The sequence below is a fragment of the Maniola jurtina genome, chromosome 27 (assembly GCF_905333055.1).
Source record: "Maniola jurtina chromosome 27, ilManJurt1.1, whole genome shotgun sequence".
Lineage (NCBI taxonomy): Eukaryota > Metazoa > Arthropoda > Insecta > Lepidoptera > Nymphalidae > Maniola > Maniola jurtina.
This window is the reverse complement of record NC_060055.1, coordinates 4,537,160-4,557,154: the sequence shown is the minus strand read 5'-3', so window position 1 is coordinate 4,557,154 and position 19,995 is coordinate 4,537,160. Positions and strand designations below refer to the sequence as shown.

Here is a 19,995-nt window from a genome sequence, read left to right as displayed (position 1 = left end):
AATATTAAGCAACCAAAGTCCATGAAATTTTGCAGACATATTCTAGAAACTAATATCTATGTCTGTGGTTTTCCAGATTTCTGTTATAATATTCGGTTTCAAAGTTACGCGGTCTTAAAAATTTTCATACAAATCTTTGAGCCCCTGTAATTTTAAAACTACATATTTTTATAAAAATCTAAAACACCACAGACACAGATATTAGTTTCTAGAATATGTCTGCAAAATTTCATGGACTTTGGTTGCTTAATATTCAAATGAAATTGGAACTACGATTGTATGAAACGAGTGACGGAGAGAGCCCTGTTAACTTATTACCCAGCTAAATAGCTTATTGACAGATTGATTACCTATGGGATTTAATTATTGTTAATTTTGGCCGTTAAGAGGGCTCTCTCCGTCACTCGTTTCATACAATCATAGTTCCAATTTCATTTGAATACTAAGCAACCAAAGTCCATGAAATTTTGCAGACATATTCTAGAAACTAATATCTATGTCTGTGGTTTTCCAGATTTCCGTTAAAATATTCGGTTTCAAAGTTACTCGGTCTTAAAAATTCACATAAAAATCCTTGATCCCCTGTAATTTTAAAACTACATATTTTTAGAAAAATCTAAAACACCACAGGCACAGATATTAGTTTCTAGAATATGTCTGCAAAATTTCATGAACTTTGGTTGCTTAGTATTCAAATGAAATTGGGGCTACGATTGTATGGAGTAAGTGACGGAGAGAGCCCTGTTAATCCGCCGTTCCTTAATCCATTTTTCAGCGGCATTTCCCGTTAACCGTAGATGTAGCCACGATCAACGCGATAATTTGATTAACGGCATTCACATTGCCGTTTGGCGTTAGACGATTTTAAGCCCAATTCAATTGGCATTAGACGCTAACCATTCAAGTGTGGCCACTCAGTTTAACGCGTTGATTATCGTGATAATTATGGCGTTGTTAGGCATTGACGTTAACCTTAAAGTGACCAGAGCATAATGGCAACTTTAGTTGCTAAATAATAAAGTATCAATTCAACGGTTAAACTTACTAAAAAACAGTCTTTAATATTTTTTACAATAGCTTTATTGTTTTCCAATACTTATTACTAGAATAAATTAATTAATAAATAACACCAATTAAACATTATTTTTCTAACTGAAGTTACACTGAAATAGAGCTATTAATATACAAGTACGCTAGAATAGGAATGCCATAGTAAACCTGCCCCAGTTCAACGTCGAGACGTTTTCAGCCGCATACGATACCCAGGATCCTGAGACGCCTCATATTTGACGCGGACGGTACCGCTTGGCTTTTTAGAAGGTATGCTGAAGAATGCTGTAGCATTGCCAGTGAGTCCCACATACTCGCTTTTGTGCGGGATGCGTAATTGCTTAAAAAAAAAAACCAGCGGAAAAAAAGGTGTGCTTAGAGACAGGCTGAGATCTATAGAGTACACTTCGACTATGCCTAGACTTAAGACACTGTTAAAACGAGACAGCGCTATACCACTGGCATAAATCTATCTCATTTTAACTGAAACTTAAGTGTAAGCAAAGTCTTATTAAACTTTATTTTGGTGGCGATTTGAAGCGCCCCACTGAGGGTACCGGGAATTAAAATTGACGCTTTGTGTCAAAATGGTCTTCGTCTTGACACTATGTTTTTTTATGACCTTATATACGAAAAACCCCTGTCATGATGTCAGAGACGTTTTTAAATTTTAAATTTTGATATAATTTTTATCGTAAAAATTTGTAATTTTTAAAAGGAACAGAATTGTAATTTTTGCCCATGTTAATTTTTGTATTCAACAATACTAAACAACGTTGCGCCTTCATTATCTGGTTCTGTTACTTTTATTGACTGTTGACACTATGTTGACAGATGTCTTAGCACTACAATTTAGTTCCGAATACGCTCACAAGACGTTCTCTGCTTCTATCAGCGCCAAAATGGCGAAAATCGAGTTGCTTCAAAAACAGATCGGCAATTGCAGGTCCAGCGTATAATGTATTAGTAGACAGATATAATTCTTTTCATTTGTGGATTGGCAGATAGAGGTTCTTTATTAAGGACAGTTTTTGCCGCTATTAAGCTTTTTATAGCCTTCTGTTTTAAAGTTTCAGCGACTTGCTGTCTCTTTGTGAGTCTTTGAGTAGGGTTTGAAGCTAAACCTGTCATTCTTCTGAAGGTATACCTTTTCGGCTTCATGAAAGACTGGGTTAGTGGATTAATAAGGCTTGCGGGTGGAACGTTCCTTATTATTTTGTAGGTTGGACTCTGTGGTGTTAGTTTTGTTGTCTGTGGTACTACGCCATCTGTGATTTTGTATTGAGCGTTGGTGTTCTGAAAAAAAAAAGTTGGTTAATACTGTGGGTAGTTTGATAAAGTTTAGCAGATAGGTTAGCAATAAAAATAATAATTTTATAAGCAACGTAGTTAAGGGCGAAGCGACCGGCCTGCCCGCAAAATTCAAATTTAATTTGGTTTTTCGCAATTTGTAAACTAATACGACAACGTAGGCTTATGGCATTCTGATTCCGACAATGGCAGTATCATCCTCACAGATTTATATAAAAATCTTTACTTGAAAAGGTCCAGTTTAAGAAATTTATTAAAGTATCGACTATTCACAAATTAGTCGGCAATTGGCAAGCCGGTCTCATGCCCCTTAATTGAAGTTGGTAACATTGGTAATGGTATAGGCGGTGATTTTTGGGTGGTAGTAAAAAAAATATTAGTGTGGTAAAACTCTTTATCACTTTTTCTATCCTGAAGGGGATAAAAATTAAAACTAACTACTTTATCTCTTTCTCATTCAAGTACATAATGATTTGTTTTTTTTTTAAATTAAATAATTATTTTACTTACATTAATAAATAAAAAGACTGAGAGAAGTGCAATTAATTTGTACATTTTTCGAGTTAATCTCAATAGTGATAATGTATTTGAAAGAAAAATCCATTCTTTAAATACTGTAAAATTATAATTAACTAGCTGCTTATCTTACGAGATCTATTAATTATGCAATAGATAGTATATACATAATTACATAAATTATGATTTTAGAATCTTTTATCTCAAAATATAACATGTTCTTACGTATTATTACGTAAAAGATATCTATCTATTACAAAATATATTATCTTTATTTTTATCATAATTATACGTGACAAAATTACGTCTAAGGACAAGATAAAGTTGAAAACTAAAACCCGACTGCGATCGTCATAATAAACGCTGAAATATTATAGTAAAATTGTTTTCTGTCGCTTGATATATTTTAATGTCGTTGTACATTTATATTCATGACCTCAGAACTTTCTCCTCTTTCATTTGACATCCCACTCGATACAACAGCAAAAAGAATTTTTGGAGACCTCCACTTTTATTGATGTAACATCCGTTGGACAATTTTATTCGTAAAAACTATAGCCTACGTCGCCCGGATCTTTACAACGAATCAATTGACACCTCATTCATCAAAATCGGCTTAGTGGTTTAGGCACTACGGTGGAACACGCAGAATTTGGATACAAACATACATACATACATAGACAGCTAAAATCATAAGCCTTCCTTTTGGCTTTGCCGCAGTCGGGTAAAGAAAGAGGAAGACCAAAGAAATGATTAATAGATTGCGAGAAGGTGGATATAGTACACCAATCGGGGTATGAGGCAAGGGGACACCCCGCACGTCACCCGCACTCTCCCGCACGGGGAGATGCGGGTGAAAAACTGTCAACACATATAAGTATGTGTTGACAGTTTTTTTTAAATTCCCATACAAGTTAACCTTTGACTCCGATCTCACCGGACAGTGGTAATGGATGTGACAGTCTAACATGTAAGCGACTCACACTTGACCGGTTTTTCTTTCTACTTGTTCAATAATAAAGTTTCTGAGTTGTATTCAAGCTATGTATTCCGCGTATTGCTATTGCTACTTCAGCCTTGAGAGCCCGACTCCTGACTCATTGAGCTACGATAATGCTACGATGCTACGAATGCCTACGAGTTACGATGTCGGTTAATGTATATTATAATCCCATTCCTGTGGGATGTCGTACAATATCTTCAATAATGACAAGAGTGAAATGGACCTAAAAATCTTCAAATTCTCCTAAATGACCAGTTGAAAAATTGTTACGAGACATTTCCCCGCGTTTATTAGCCTCATCGGGTGACAGAAGGGCTGACTCATTTTTTGCACAAAGGATCAGCCTGGCTGTCCAGCGTGGAAATGTTGCCAGTATTCTTGGCACCATTCCACGCGGGCATGATTTGTATAGTAATTAGATAAGGCTAGCTTTAAGTTTTATTGTAATATTTTCAATAAAAAAAAAATGGTCAATTAAAACCTTTCACCATAAAGGTTGCCTGTAAGAGATTGCTGTAGCAATAAGGCCGCCTTTGCGCCCTTAATCTATGTATTGTTTTTCTATTATGTATTTGTACAATAAAGACTTCTAAAATAAATAAATTATCATCTTCATTTTATTTAGCTGTGATGGTCTAATGGTTCACTTCAGACGTCCGCTTACTAATCAAAGATCAGGGTTCGATCCCAGGTACGTACCTCTAACTTTTCGGAGTTATGTGAGTTTTAAGTAATTAAATATCACTTGATTTAACGGTGAAGGAAAACATCGTGAGGAAACCTGCATGCCTGAGAGTTATCCATTAATGTTCTCAAAGGTGTGTGAAGTCTGTCAATTCGAACTTGGCCAGCGTGGTCTACCGTGCAACCAGGCATAGTCTACTATGGCCAAAACCCTTCTCACTCTGAGAGGAGACCCGTGCTCTGTAGTGAGCCGGCCATAGGATGATGATGATGATGATAATGATTTTATTTAACCCATATTATGAGTGCCTAGTTGACTTCAATGCAGTATCGCAACCGAATGCGAGTCTCGGCATGGCTTCCCCGGTAAGAGCTCGTTCACACAGGCTGCGTAAGCGTAGACGTAGCGCGTACCATAGCGTTGTAATGTATGGAACTGTATGAGACATGGCCGCTTGCGTGGCGTGAACGTTTACGTAGACGCAATGCATGCAGTTACGTCTATGGGTTCACGCGCGTCACGTGTCACGTGTACGTGCTGCATACGCGATTGGTGTTAATTGGACATAAGATAGTAAGTAGCCACGGCCAAAGCCTCCCACTAGACCAGATCAAAGCCAATTTAAATATCATAAGAAAGTAAATCACCCCGCCAAGATGAACTCGGAGCCTCCCACACTTATAAATCGTAATGTTGATTTTTTTAAAGAATATTAGTCATGTTAATTATGACTCAAATTCCCCTTTCCCCTCCAACTATGCGTAAAGCTTGTTCTAGGAGTAGGTACATTGATTTTGAAAGAGCCGGAGAGTAGGTACGACATTAGTGCAACGGGTGCGGTTTGAACCGCCGACCTTTCGGAATTCAGTCCGCTCCTTAACCATTATGCTATTGAGGGTTTTTTTAAATGAAAGAAAACAAATGTAAATTAAAAATTTACAACACCCCCGACAAATGAAGGTTACAGTAACTATAAAAGAGCTAATAACTTTCAAACGGCCGAACCGATTTTCTTGGATTATAGCTAAGAACACTCTCGATCAAGCCACCTTTCAAACAAAAAAAACTAAATTAAAATCGGTTCATTAGTTTAGGCGCTACGGTGCCACAGACAGACACACAGATACACAGATACACACGTCAAACTTATAACACCCCTCTTTTTGGGTCGGGGGTTAATAAAAGTCTAGAATCGAATCAATATTTTATTGATAATCTATGCTTTAAACTATATAAAAGGTGGTGGTATAGGACGGCTGTAACACTCATAATCACACACAGGTGGCATAAGCTTCGAAAATGGCGATGCCAGTGAACAAACAGGCGACGCAGCTGGCAAAAGAGGGCTTACTGGCAACTCTGGCAAGGAATACACATTGCCAGTGCCATAAATAGTTAATATCGGATCCAAACAACCTAATGGTGACATTAGAATTTCATTAAAACAAAAGTCCGGGCAGTTTGGCAATTCGGTAATAAACGGAATCACTGGCACGGTTGTTTGCTGTAAATACACGGTTGTTTCTGGCATGACAGCTACTGGCACTGGCATGGCTTTTTGTGGTAAGTAGATTCCTTCACAAGGTAGAATTGGTGGTGATTCATATGGATCTCTGGAGCAAGTAATTTGATTGTATGATCCAGAACAAAGTTGGTTGGCAGGTGTTACACATCGTAGAGAATGGACCTATAAAAAGAAATTAAAACTAAGTATTAATAACTAGAGGATGCCCGCGACTTCGTCCGCGTGGATGTAGGTTTTTGAAGATCCCGTGGGAACTGTTTGGTTTTCCGGAATAAAAAGTTGTCTATGTGAATAACATGGACGCAAGCTACCTCGGTACCAAATTTAATACAAATTCATTGAGCGGATGGGTCTTTACTCTTTAGGAATCCCGTGGGAACTCTTTGATTTTCCACGATAAAAAGTAGTTTATGTCCGTCCCTGGGATAAAAGCTAACTCTGTACCAAATTTCATCAGAATCGGTTTAACTGTTGGGCCGTGAAAAGGTAGCAGACAGACAGACAGACAGACAGACACACTTTCGCATCTATATTATTAAGTAATATTTCGCATTTATAATGTTGTTAACGTAAAATCTGTAAAACGTGAATTTCGATATCATTATAATAGGTAACTGTTTAATTTTATTAATTAGGGATCCAATTTTATTATATGTATACAAAAAAAACATAGTGGGTAAATTGTCATGTACAACGATAACTTGGAAAATAAATAAAGTTTACCACCATTTTGAAATAGTTGGACAATCTGAATGGTTATTATTAAAAAAGATAATATTATACTCACGCCAATATTAGATGCAGCTAAAATTAAAATGAAAAGTAACATTTTTTAAAATTACGTGGCAAATAAAAATTTAAGTACCGTGACCGCCTTTATGTACTACGTTTTTATTTATAGCTTGAATTTTATCAGATTTTTCACAATAAATTATTTTGAATTCAACAGAAATACGTATTCATTGCTATGAATATTTCAAATAATAACATGCTGTTACAAATTAATTGTTATCGTCTTTTGTGACACCAAAGTTGTGTAATTTTGAAAGTTAACCAAAGAATTTTGAAATAATTTTACTCTTCATTACATAATTTAAATTCTTAGTGGAGCAAAATTAGGATCCAATATTATTTGTATTGATTAATTTTTGGTTCTCTGGTATAGTTCGACAGAGTAATATTTTTGGTCCTTCCTTATTACTGTAGCGTCCAGTTTCTTTGCAGAAAAGCAAGTTAACGATTTATTTGCAATCTTATAGAAAAAAGATCGAACAAGTCTACTTTTACTTGAAGTGAAGTGTAGAGCAGTTCCAATATTGTTCTGACGGTGCTTGTTTATAGACAGGAGAGCGTATTCAAATCGCACTGGATACCAGCTTTAGTTTGTAAGAACTTTAGTCATACTTAATTTTTTTCCTACATCTGGAATCAAGACTATCGACTAAATCAAATGAGTCGCAGAAAGCCGTTGGATCCAGGCGGGTGCAAGACCGTGGCATATGGAAATCCCTACTAACGACGTCTGTGTCCAGCTGTGGACGTCTATTGGTCGACAACACGATGACAGGATTACATCGTTCTATACATAATGAGTATGTTTTTTTTTTCATATCTCTTCCATCTGCAATCAGTCGGTGGACTATGAACAGATTTGAGGTGAAAAATGGGTATGTAACGAATCATAATTAAAGTAACTAAAACCATAAAACTTCCTTGCCAAAAAAAACAAAGTAAAGAGTTACATTTGTAACAATCAAAAATGGCACCATTAAGCTACTTTATTGAATTATTTAAAAAATTGCTTTGAATAATATATGGATTCTAACGATACCCCATACATCCAAATCTATTCAGGTATTTAGAAGTTACGGTGGGATAAAGAAACTCACATACATACACCCTAAAGTACACATAATTTTTTTCTGGCAGTCATGTCAAAATATAAATATCGTTTTAAAAGGTTTACTGAAACGCATCATTATATGATCACATTTTTTATTAATTAAATAAATAAACAGTTTGAATACTTTACTACATAAAAATTAAAGTTACTACAATGTAGGTGGTGGAATAGGTATTCTTCTTAAGTGCTGATTTTTGCTTAGACCAGGAGTCGCAGGTGGTAGTAAATTAGAAGTTGGCGGTGCATATGCAGAGACGGGCGAAGCTGCGGGTAAAAACGGGTTAACTAAGGCCTTTGGTAGAGGGCATGGACATTCATATCTTTCTTGTATTACTGGCACGTTAGTAATTTCTGGATTATTTCGTATTAACAATGGCATATCATTAAATTCAGGCAGAAACCTAGCAGGTGATATCATAACAGAGGCGACTGGCATATCCGGAATATATTGCTTTGGCAATTCGGTAATCATTGCTGGCATCCTTATTTCTGGAATCCTCGCGTCTTCTTGCCTCCTTATTTCCTGGATTGTTAGTATATCTGGCACTCTCATTTCTGGTAACACTGTCTGGCATGGCTGCTCCAATTGGCACGAGCATTTCTGTTGTACGTTTCTTATGTACGGCAAAGGTATATTGACTGGCATGCTAGTTTCTACTGGTAATCTTCGGTTTCGCATTTGTACTGGCATGCTATTGCCAGATGTTAAGATGTTTTGTAAAGCTGCCATTACAGGGTTTCGTCGGGCCATACGTCGACATCTTGCAAATGCTGTTTGAGAGGTTAGAGCTGTCAGCAAAACTAACAGTTGGTATCTCATCTTAACTGGAAAAAAAACACAAGTTATAATATAAGGTTCAAAATACCACAATTGATGCGATGAATTTAAATTATCGATTTTTCGATCCAGTGGCAGGAGTCGTGGCGTATTTTCAATTTTCAAAGTAAGATAACTATACTAAGTGGGGTATAATAATATGATAGGGCTTTACCTGTACATTCTAAAACAGATTTTGATTTATCATGAAAAATGTCGGAAAAAATACCATAGTACGGAACCCTCGGTGCGTGATTTTGACTCGCGCTTGGCCGGTTTTTAGTTATTTATATACAGATACAAGTTAGCACTTGACTGCTACTTTTACTAGTGGTAGTGATGATGCAGTCTAAGATGGAAGAAAGGGGATTGGCAGTTTTTAGGGTTCCGTACCTCAAAAGGAAAAACGGAACCCTTATAGGATCACTTTGTTGTCTGTCTGTCTGTCCATCCATCCGTCCGTCGTGTCTGTCAAGAAACCTATATTTTTATGTAAGTATAATAGTTTTTGATTTATCGTGCAAAATGTTGGAAAAAATACCCGAGTACAGAACCCTCAGTGCGCGAGTCTGACTAGCACTTAGCCGGTTTTTATTAAACCCATACTTTGGTTTCTACACGGCATCATATCGGAACGCTGAATCGCTTGGCGGCACGGCTTTGCCGGTAGGATTGTAGCTAGCTACGGCCGAAGACTCCCACCAGATCAGATCAAGAAAATTTTGAAATTATAAAATCGCCTCAATTAAAAGCAGGCTGGAGAGAAGTCCCAACATTATCCTGAAGGTGATAGCAGACAGACAGGACAGCGCTCTCAAAGCGCACTGGATGTCTGCATTAGTTAATAAGTATATTAATTATATTAACTAACATAGAATAAGTTTCTTACTAACATACATTACATTATAATTTAGTTACTAACATAGGTTAAGATGTTTACTAACATAATATTGTGGGCCTTTGTTGCTTGAATAAATAAAGATATTATTAAAATTCTAAATTTTCCCTGCCAGGATTTGAAACCTGGGACCTCTCACTAATAAGACCACAGCGCCAGGAAAGTCATAAAAAGGCCTTTTCCCTGAGTTCCACTCTGGAAAATGTCTTACCTACTTTAGATGAAGTCAGTTGAAATTATTTTGACTCCTCCCAACCAAAAAACGATTACTAATGATCACTTCCGAAAACAATTAACCTTTTATAAAAAGAAATAACGCAATATTAATTATTATCTTAAATCTTTGTAAAAAGATTATTAAGATCGATCTTATGTAACTCGTTAACACATGAATTGTTATCAGTAGGTAATAAACTTAGAATTACGTGCAATATTCATAGTTTTAGATGAAGATTTTTACAGTTGACAGGTTTCAATTAATTGCGATATCGCCGATAATAAATGCCGTTGCAGTTTAAGATGGGTCTCTCCGTCACTCGCTCCATACAAACGTAGTTCCAATTTCATTTGAATATTATGCAACCAAAGTCCATGAAATGCAGACATATTCTAGAAACTAATATCTAGGCTATCTATTAGGCTGCATCATCACTTGCTAGCGAGTCTGATTGCAGCCAAGCGCTAGCTAACTATAATTTTTAAAAAAACACGTGAAATAAATAAATGATGAAATTTTAAAGTCTACATTTGCCTAAAATCTGTCCTTCTACTAACCTATTACTAAGTAGGTCCGTCGGATGAATAAAACACGCTTATATTTTCAAAACATTTTTTAATAATCCTTTTAAATAGTTATTACATCTATACAAGGTGGACGTGGTATGGTGATTTGTCGTAGATACTTCGGGCATCCGAGCACGGGTGCTAATGGTGGTATGGTGCAGCCGAGCGTGGATATACCGCATGCACACACAGGCTCGTATGAAGGTACGGTGCACCCGCACGCAGGCTTGGCTGTGCACCCGCACGCAGGCATGGCTGTGCATCCGCACGCAGGCATGGCTGTGCATCCGTATTCCGGCATGGGTGTATATCCGTACTCAGATACAGACATACATCCGCATGCAGGCATAGTCACATATGACTCAGGCACCCGAACAGGTATATTATATCCGCATGCATTCGTAGCCGTATATCCGCATGCAGGCATGTAGCATCCACACTCAGCTACCGGCATGCATCCGTACTCAGCTAGAGACGTATAATATCCGTTAGGGGATATTAAAACATCCATTGCAGCAGCATACATCTGGAAAAGATTGTAATAAACTAAAGGATGCCCGCGACTTCGTCCGCGTGGAATTTAGCTTTTTAACAAATTTTTTTTATTATTTTTTCATGTCAAAGTTTTCATGACCCTAACGTGCCCTAGCTCACTGAGATCGTTGCCTCCGCCTATTTAAAGATGGCCAACGATCTCAGTGAGTTAGGGCACGTTAGGATCATGAAAACTTTGACATGAAAAAATGAAAAATAAAAACTGTACGGAAATTTTTACAATTTTATTTCGTCACTAGCTGATGCCCGCAGCTTCGCCCGCGTGGATTGGTCAGATCCCTTGCAGCATCAGGATTGAGGAGTTGGAATCCAAATTTTTTATGAAACAATGTCGCAAAGTTCCTCTATCGATTAAAAAAAAAAAAATTACGCAAATCGGTTCAGAAATCTCAGAGATTTCGGTGTACATAGGTAGAAAAACACAACTCCCTTTTTGAAAGTCGGTTAAAAAAGTAGCCTATGTTACGCCCTGGTCAATCCTCTACTTGTCTGTGAAAATCCCGTCAAAATCGGTTCAGCTGTTCCAAAGATTAGCCTTTTCAAACAGACAGACAGACAGACAGACAGACAGACAAAAATTTTAAAAACGTGTGATTCAGTTAAGGTATCGTTCAAATAACCCTATGAGCTTAATATGAGGTAGTTATTTCGAAATTACAGACAGACACTCCAATTTTATTTATTATTATTTAATACCTAAGTATAGATTATACTTCAGCATTGTATTTATCAGATCAAAGTAGCATGGGTACGTGTCGTCCTTATATACTAATTATCAAACACCATGTATAGTTTCCCTAACTTGTAAATAACTACAAACTTGACATTGGCTAATCTAAGTAAAGCCAGACAAGAGAGAAAAAAACTACCTAGACCTAGATATATCAAAATACTTACGCTGCAAAAAGCTAGGAAGAAAATAAACTTGTAAAATGCAGCCATTGTAACTGTGATACCACTCACTTACTTAGAGACCCATTTACAAAACCTCTCTTCATTTAATATAGGTAGTTTTGTGCAATAGATGTACAATTACATACTAGAAAAACTATAGTAGGTGCAATGTTTTACATAATAAACGTTAATACCCATTTGCTTATCCTCACGAATGTCGTGTTTCATATAGGTAGGTACCTATAGTTCGCGACAAGTCGAGATGGCAATCGGGATCGTCGTCCGCGCTATGCAGCGGGTGTGTGGAGCGACCCCCGCCTCATAATTTACTAGCTGACTAGTGAATTTAGGTTTTTCGAAATCCCGTGTGATTTCTTTGATTTTCCGGGATAAAAAGTAGCCTATGTGCTAATCCAGGATGTTATCTATCTCCATTCCAAATTTCATCCAGTGGTTTTTACGTGAAGGAGTAACAAACATACACACACATACTTTCGCCTTTATAATATTACTAGCCGATGCCCGCGACTTCGCCCGCGTGAATTTAGGTTTTTTGAAATCCCGTGGGATCTCTTTGATTTTCCGGGATAAAAAGTAGCCTATGTGCTAATCCAGGGTATTATCTATCTCCATTCCGAATTTCAGCCAAATCCGTCCAGTGGTTTTTACGTGAAGGAGTAACAAACATACACACACATACTATCGCCTTTATAATATTAGTCTGATACCCCATTTGCCATTTCGATCTGTCGCGTACTAAGTATACGTGTATGAATTCTGAGTTCAGACCATACAGTAGGACCCAAAGAATAGGCACTTTATAGAAGTGGTAAATGCGCAGGCCATACCGCGAACTAGGCTTAGTTAACTTGACCTAGCTTAGTTCACATAGCTATGACGTCATACTCACATCGCGAACTACTAAGTTAAACTAAGCGAACTAACTGAACTATATCGAACTTGTTTTTTTTTAAATTCAGATACAAGTGTTATCCCTTGACTGCAATCTCACGTGGTGGCAAGTGATGCAATCTAATCGGTTAAGTAAGCGATGTGCCGCAAAAAGCTAACAGACAGACACACAATTTCGCGTGTTAGTATGCATTCCGTAGTAAGCGGCTTCGCACGGGTAGCTTCTTACAATTTCGTAGGGATCTCTAATTTTTTTTAAATAAAATATAGCCTACGTAACTTAGGAATAATGTAGTTTTCTACTGGTGCAAGAATTTTTTAAATCGGTTCAGTAGTTCCAGAGATTACCCCCTACAAACAAACTTATAAACATTATCTCTTTAAATGTAGTATACCTAAGCAGGTATTATTTTGCGGCAGTCCATGATATACAAGGAACCAAAACCTTAATTTGCTACAATCCGCTAAACCAGACAAATCTGTATGGTGCAACATGCAGCATGAGACATGCACCGCCCGCCCTCCCACTGATAAACATGCAGGAAAAGCCAACCACCAAGCAGGCATAATTGCAACTAGGCATTGTAAGGTCTACATCTCCTGAGGATGCTCCGGTGTCGGGGCGAAACGTGCGTCGAGTGGTGTTGGGATTTGTGTGGTGCTGCGTGGTGGTGGTGCGTGTGGCTTGCTTGGTGCATGTTTATCAGTGGGAGGGCGGGCGGTGCATGTCGCATGCTGCATGTTGCACCATACAGATTTCTTTGGTTTGGCGCATAATAGAAAATTAAGCTTTTGGTTCCTTGCATTACCTCTTTATTATAAAAAACTAGCTGATGCCCGCAGCTTCGCCCGCGTGGATTGGTCAGATCCCCTGCAGCATCAGAATTGAGGAGTTGGAATCCCAATTTTTTTATGAAACAATGTCAAAAAGTTTCTCTATCGATTAAAAAAGAAATGACGCAAATCGCTTCAGAAATCTCGGAGATTTCGGTGTACATAGGTAGAAAAACACAACTCCCTTTTTGAAAGTCGGTTAAAAAAGTAGCCTATGGTACACCCTGGTCAATCCTCTACTTGTCTGTGAAAATCCCGTCAAAATCGGTTCAGCCGTTCCGAAGATTAGCCTTTTCAAACAGACAGACAGACAAAAATTTTTAAAACGTGTGATTCAGTTATGGTATCGTTCAAATAACCCTATGAGCTTAATTATATGAGGTAGTTATTTGGAAATTACAGACAGACACTTCAATTTTATTTATTATAATATATATATATTAGTGTAGATTAGTATAGATTAGTAGAATAGATGTTAAGAAAATAAAAAATACTTTAATCAACAAATCTTTTATTCGTAACTACCTACAATTTTACTTATTCTTAACAATGTAAACTGTACATAATATAATATTGTACCTTTAGGCCTCATTCGCACCAGCGTTAAAAAAGCGTTCAAATAGAACAAATGCATTCCCAAGTATCTGTTCACACGTCAACGCTTTTTAACGCGCACTTCGGATCTCAGCGCAACGCCGGGTTTTAAGAGGGCTCTCTCCGTCACTCGTTTCATACAATCGTAGTTCCAATTTCATTTGAATATTAAGCAACCAAAGTCCATGAAATTTTGCAGACATATTCTAGAAACTAATATCTATGTCTGTGGTTTTCCAGATTTCTGTTAAAATATTCGGTTTCAAAGTTACGAGGTCTTAAAAAATTTCATACAAATCTTTGAGCCCCTGTAATTTTAAAACTACACATTTTTAGAAAATTCTAAAACACCACAGACACAGATATTAGTTTCCAAAATATGTCTGCAAAATTTCATGGACTTTGGTTGCTTAATATTCAAATGAAATTGGAACTACGATTGTATGAAACGAGTGACGGAGAGAGCCCTCTTAACGCTTGTGCGAATTAAGGCTTATAAATGCGTCAGAAACGTATATATAACAACAAAGTACATGTAAGCATAGAGTTGTTATTACTAGAGCAGCAATATTCAGTATAATGAATACAACTACAGTTTTACCTTTTTTAAACCGATTTTTCACTATGGGATACATATTATTTTTATACTAGCTGATGCCCGCAGCTTCACCCGCGTGGATTGGTCAGATCCCCTTCAGCATCAGGATTGAGGAGTTGGACTCCAAATTTTTTATGAAACAATGTCGCAAAGTTCCTCTATCGATTAAAAAAGAAATGACGCAAATCGGTTCAGAAATCTCGGAGATTTGGGTGTACATAGGTAGAAAAACACAACTCCCTTTTTGAAAGTCGGTTAAAAAAGTAGCCTATGTTACTCCCTGGTCAATTCTCTACTTGACTGTGAAAATCCCGTCAAAATCGGTTCAGCCGTTCCCAAGATTAGCCTTTTCAAACAGACAGACAGACAGACAGACAGACAGACAAAAATTTTAAAAACGTGTGATTCAGTTAAGGTTCAAATAACCCTATGAGCTTAATATGAGGTGGTTATTTTGAAATTACAGACAGACACTCCAATTTTATTTATTAGTATAGATTAGTAGGTATATATTATAGTCTTTTTTTTATATCTTTTCGAAGTCGGTTAAAAATGAGCTTTAAGGTTCCGTGCCCTTCCCACTTTACCACCAGTGTTAAACTATCTTAGAACATCTAATTTAGTATATATATTCATTCGCTCATTGGAGGGGGTTTCCCACTGGCTAGGACCTTCTTCATGGACTTCATCATGCTAGGGATCAAGGCTATGTGTTTGTCAACACATTTGATTGCACACTTCTCAAATTCTATCGTACATTTGTCGATCTGTAAAAAAAAATATACTTTTATCACAGAGTACTTATTAGTACCTTCCAGGTAAAGAAGGAGGACTTTGCAGACATTTTAATTAATAACAACTCTTGTTACGATGCAATAAAGTACAATTCAGCTTACACAGCGTTGTAGCCTATCACACTAATATTATAAAGGTGAAAGTTTGTGGGTATGTGTGTGTGTAAGTTTGTTACTCCTTCACGCAAATAACTACTGGACGGGTTTGGCTGAGGAATGGAGATAGATTATACTGTGGATATGTCAAATCATATAGAAAATATGGAAAATCAATGAGTTCTCACAGGATTTTTAAAAACCTATATCCACTGGAACGATGTCGCGGACATCAGCTAGTCTCAATACATAAAAGGAAAAGGTGACTGACTGACTGATCTATCAACACATAGCTGAAACTACTGGAGATAAAAAGTATGAAGTAGATAGACATCCATTTTTAAAAATTTATCACCTATGGGGGTAGAATACGGGTTTGGGAATTTGTGTAGTGTAGTCCATGTGAACAAAGTTTGAAAACAGCAACCATCGAGTTTCTTGCTGGTTCTTCTCGGTAGGAAGGCATTTGACAATTCATTTTTAACCCCCGACCCAAAAAGAGGGGTGTTATAAGTTTGACGTGTGTATCTGTCTGTGGCATCGTAGCTCCTAAACTAATGAACCGATTTTAATTAAGTTTTTTTTGTTTGAAAAGTGGCTTGATCGAGTGTTCTAAGCTATAATCCAAGAAAATCGGTTCAGCCGTTTGAAAGTTATCAGCTCTTTTCTAGTTACTGTAACCTTCACTTGTTGATTATCCATTTTGTAAAATACTCACAGTTTCTTGACTAGGGTCCGGCCCTAACCTATCTCTTGCTGAATCATTACAGTCCATAACACAACGCTGCAGTCTGTTCTGTAGGAGATTCATTTCTTTCTGTAAAATAAATTTTTAATACAGCTTTAGTGAGGAAGGCTGAGGACCAGCTGTGTTGGAGCTCATTAGAGCCAAAGTCAAAGTCAAAGTCAAAATCATTTATTCAAAGTAGGTACAATTGTACTCCTTTTGATGGTCGATATAGTGGTGATAATAATTAATACGTAACTTAAAACTAAAGCTACGACGGTTCTAAACGAGCCCAAGTCTGAGAAGAGATGATGATAACTAGCTGTTATGATTTCTGAATGAAATAACTGACAGATAATAGTTCAATTTTTATTTTTAGTCACAATAATATTATAAAGGAGAAAGTTTGTATGTGTGTGTGTGTGTGTGTGTGTATGTTTGTTACTCCTTCACGCAAAAACTACTGGACGGATTTGCTGAAATTTAGAATGGAGATAGATAATATCCTGGATTAGCACATAGGCTACTTTTTATCCCGGAAAATCAAAGAGTTCCCACGGGATTTTGAAAAACCTAAATCCACGCGGGCGAAGTCGCGGGCATCAGCTAGTATGGAATAAAAATGAGTAAGGAAGTATTTGCCAAAATAAATTGAAGGCTACAGGGGGAAAACAAGAAATGTATGTAACATTCTGTTACATACATAATCTCTAAGTTAATAATAAATTTTGAGATCTAAATGTATTGCTATCTCTTTCATAATGCTCTCTATAGAAAAGGATAGCACTAGTTACAGAGCTGTCAATTTAGTAGAGATGCTTCACACACCTTTGAGAACATTATGGAGAAAGAATCTAAATTTTAGTGCACCCTACAAATTTAAACAATAGGCTCGGGACTGGTAGCTAAAGTCACGAGGGTTGACAGCTTTAAATTAAATTTGTGTTTGTCCTTTTCATATTACATTAGTAAGAAGAGGATACGAATACTCTAAAATTTAGTTGCCAACGGAATCAGTACCAATATCTCTAAAAAAGAGGTGCATACCCAGGATCAACCCCGGACACTCTGATTACGAGGTCCACATCTTATCCACTAGACTATCACCCCTTTTAACCACTAGGCTATCACTGCTTATGATGAGTGAAAACTTACCTGTACATAATTGTTAGCCTGGTTTAACGATGTGGTGCAGTTCTCTATACATCCGTGAACCCTTTCCAGTGAGGACTGCTGGTCGTCACAGCATTTTGCAGCGCATCTGTGCATGTCACCCTAAAACAGATTTTATTTTTTTCACTACTAGATGCCTGCATGGATTTAGATTTAAACAAGTGTAAATTAAAAATTTATAACACCCCCGACACGTGAAGGTTACAGTAACTAGAAAAGAGCTGATAACTTTCAAACGGCTGAACAGAATTTCTTGAATTATAGCTAAGAACACTCTCGATCAAGCCCCCTTTCAAACAAAAAAAACTAAATTAAAATCGGTTCATTCGTTTAGGCGCTACGATGCCACAGACAGATACACACGTCAAACTTATAACACCCCTCTTTTTGGGTTGGGGGTTAAAAATCAATATTAAACAAAAAAAATAGTATATACAAATACATATTAGATTTTTAAACATCCCGTGGGAACTTTTGATTTTCCTGGACAAAAGTAGCCTCTCCATAATAGCCCGTCCCAGGGATGCAAAGTATTTCTGTCGTAAAACATTTAAACGGATGATCCTTTAAAAATCCTCTGTGATCACAAGGATTTAGGAATGTAATTCCTTACAGCATCAGGATTGAGGAGTTGGGTCCTCGAACACAAACGACAGTCTTTACTTGGTAAAGATACCTTCAATATCAATTTATAAACAACAGTTTCTAAATCCCATCCCATCCCATGGTGGTCAGGTCCCTTGCAGCATCATATTATACATGCGAAAGTGTTTGTCTGTTGGTTTATTGGTTTGTTCACCAATCATGCCGGAATAGAGCAACAGATGAGCGCAATTTTTTAGAAATTTTTCTTTTTAATAAAAGCGAAAACAGATTTCTCTTCAAACTTTTTTAAAATAGGCAGCTACCGGACCAAAATTACTTTATCTGCGTAGTAACTTGTCCTCCAGGATACAAATTCCGTTAAAAGTTGCATAAGCTATCCCGATAAGGCGAAGGCCTAACCTCAAAATCAAACTGACCTGCATTTTTCTCAAATAACTTCTGTCTAGCTCATTGACTAGATTAGTCATCTCTTGCTCGATCCTATATTTTTGCGCTTCCACCATTTTTGTAAATAATATTTGCACTGTTTATTAATATTAATGATTTTTAATTTTTATTGCCGAAACCGCATCAAGTTTCAGCTGGTTTCAGCTAATCAGCAAATCACACTGTCAACTGTCAGTGTCAAATATCATATCACGTGAAATTGACACTGACAACCAGCAACAGTGTTTCTTTTTTTTTTCTCTCTCTCGTCTGGCTTTACAAAGATAAGCCAATGTCAAGCTTGATGTCAAGTTTGTAGTTATTTGTAACAAGTCAATTAAACTATACGATTATGGACCCGGTCTGTGCCGGCGCTCGCCGATACACGCATGGCACCCCCTCAGAGCGCTTTCCAGTCAGTTTTAACAAAAAAAACACTCCAAAAAGGCAGAGCACGCCCGCCAGCTAACACCAACACAGACAAGTCGCCCACAGTGTTTCTACTTACAATTTTGGCTTTACCCCAGTTTCTGTAGGAATTCACCTTGATCATATAATCCTAGGTACCTACCCTATTAATTACACTGAAAAATACTCTGTTATTAAATATTTTAAAAGAATAGGTAGAAAGAGGTGGTAATGGAGGACAATTTCCACCTCTTTCTACCTATTCTTTTTGGTAAATTAAAAGAAATACAAAAGTTATATTAGCTGGATATAGGGTTACCATCTGAAGTTCGATTTTAACCCAAATTACCCTAAATTCCTGCCACCATAAGAACGCCCTAAGTCGTACCCAATAATATTTGTTTCGCCCTAAAATAAGGTAAAATATCTAAAAGTGAAAACACTGCCAACTGACACAACAATGACAACTGACAGTAACAATAGTTTATTTTTTTATTTTAAGAGCCCTATAGGCATAGCCTAAGCTGGCCAAGTGCAGATTGGGAAACTTTCAGGCATGCAGGTAGTCTCACTATGTTTTCTTTCAGATTAGTGAAGTAAAAGTCGTGGATGCCCATTATTAACCAACCCCAACTAAACACAATGTAACAGGTACCAAATCGAGACTATTTCATTATTTTATGGAACACTAGCCGATGTCCGCGACTTCGCCTGCGTGGATTCCCGTGGGAGCTCTTTGATTTTCCGCGATAAAAAGTAGCCTATGTACTAATCCAGGATATTATCTATCTCCATTAAAAAGTTTCACCCAAATCCGTCTAGTAGTTTTTGCGTGAAGGAGTAACAAACATACACACACACACATACAAACTTTCGCCTTTATAATA

The 19,995-nt window shown here is 37.1% G+C and overlaps 2 protein-coding genes and 2 long non-coding RNA genes across 6 annotated transcripts; all 4 read right to left on the bottom strand.

Moving 5' to 3' along the window:
- Window positions 1–1,071: 1,071 nt before the first annotated feature.
- LOC123879130 lies at window positions 1,072–3,160 on the bottom strand. Its single transcript, XR_006798949.1, has 2 exons — window positions 2,872–3,160; window positions 1,072–2,346 (listed from the first exon to the last, which is right to left on the bottom strand). It is a non-coding gene; the product is annotated as an uncharacterized LOC123879130 (long non-coding RNA).
- Window positions 3,161–6,072: 2,912 nt separating this feature from the next.
- LOC123879131 lies at window positions 6,073–7,103 on the bottom strand. Its single transcript, XR_006798950.1, has 2 exons — window positions 6,878–7,103; window positions 6,073–6,252 (listed from the first exon to the last, which is right to left on the bottom strand). It is a non-coding gene; the product is annotated as an uncharacterized LOC123879131 (long non-coding RNA).
- Window positions 7,104–8,064: 961 nt separating this feature from the next.
- LOC123879111 lies at window positions 8,065–10,057 on the bottom strand. Of its 2 annotated transcripts, none has more exons than XM_045926652.1 (2): window positions 9,924–10,057; window positions 8,065–8,818 (listed from the first exon to the last, which is right to left on the bottom strand). In XM_045926652.1, the coding sequence occupies exon 2, from the start codon at window positions 8,811–8,813 to the stop codon at window positions 8,142–8,144; it is 672 nt and encodes a 223-aa protein (XP_045782608.1). In that variant the 5' UTR covers window positions 8,814–8,818; window positions 9,924–10,057; the 3' UTR covers window positions 8,065–8,141. The 2 variants fall into 2 exon arrangements, with proteins under 2 accessions (XP_045782608.1, XP_045782609.1); XM_045926653.1 differs by having other exon boundaries at window positions 8,065–8,820; window positions 9,921–10,009.
- Window positions 9,458–18,891, bottom strand: LOC123879127 (protein FAM136A). Of its 2 annotated transcripts, XM_045926676.1 has the most exons (5): window positions 18,691–18,891; window positions 17,651–17,770; window positions 16,487–16,585; window positions 15,480–15,645; window positions 9,458–9,468 (listed from the first exon to the last, which is right to left on the bottom strand). In XM_045926676.1, the coding sequence occupies exons 1-4, from the start codon at window positions 18,775–18,777 to the stop codon at window positions 15,511–15,513; spliced, it is 441 nt and encodes a 146-aa protein (XP_045782632.1). In that variant the 5' UTR covers window positions 18,778–18,891; the 3' UTR covers window positions 9,458–9,468; window positions 15,480–15,510. The 2 variants fall into 2 exon arrangements, with proteins under 2 accessions (XP_045782632.1, XP_045782630.1); XM_045926674.1 differs by lacking the exon at window positions 9,458–9,468 and having other exon boundaries at window positions 15,387–15,645.
- Between the last annotated feature and the right edge of the window lie 1,104 nt (window positions 18,892–19,995).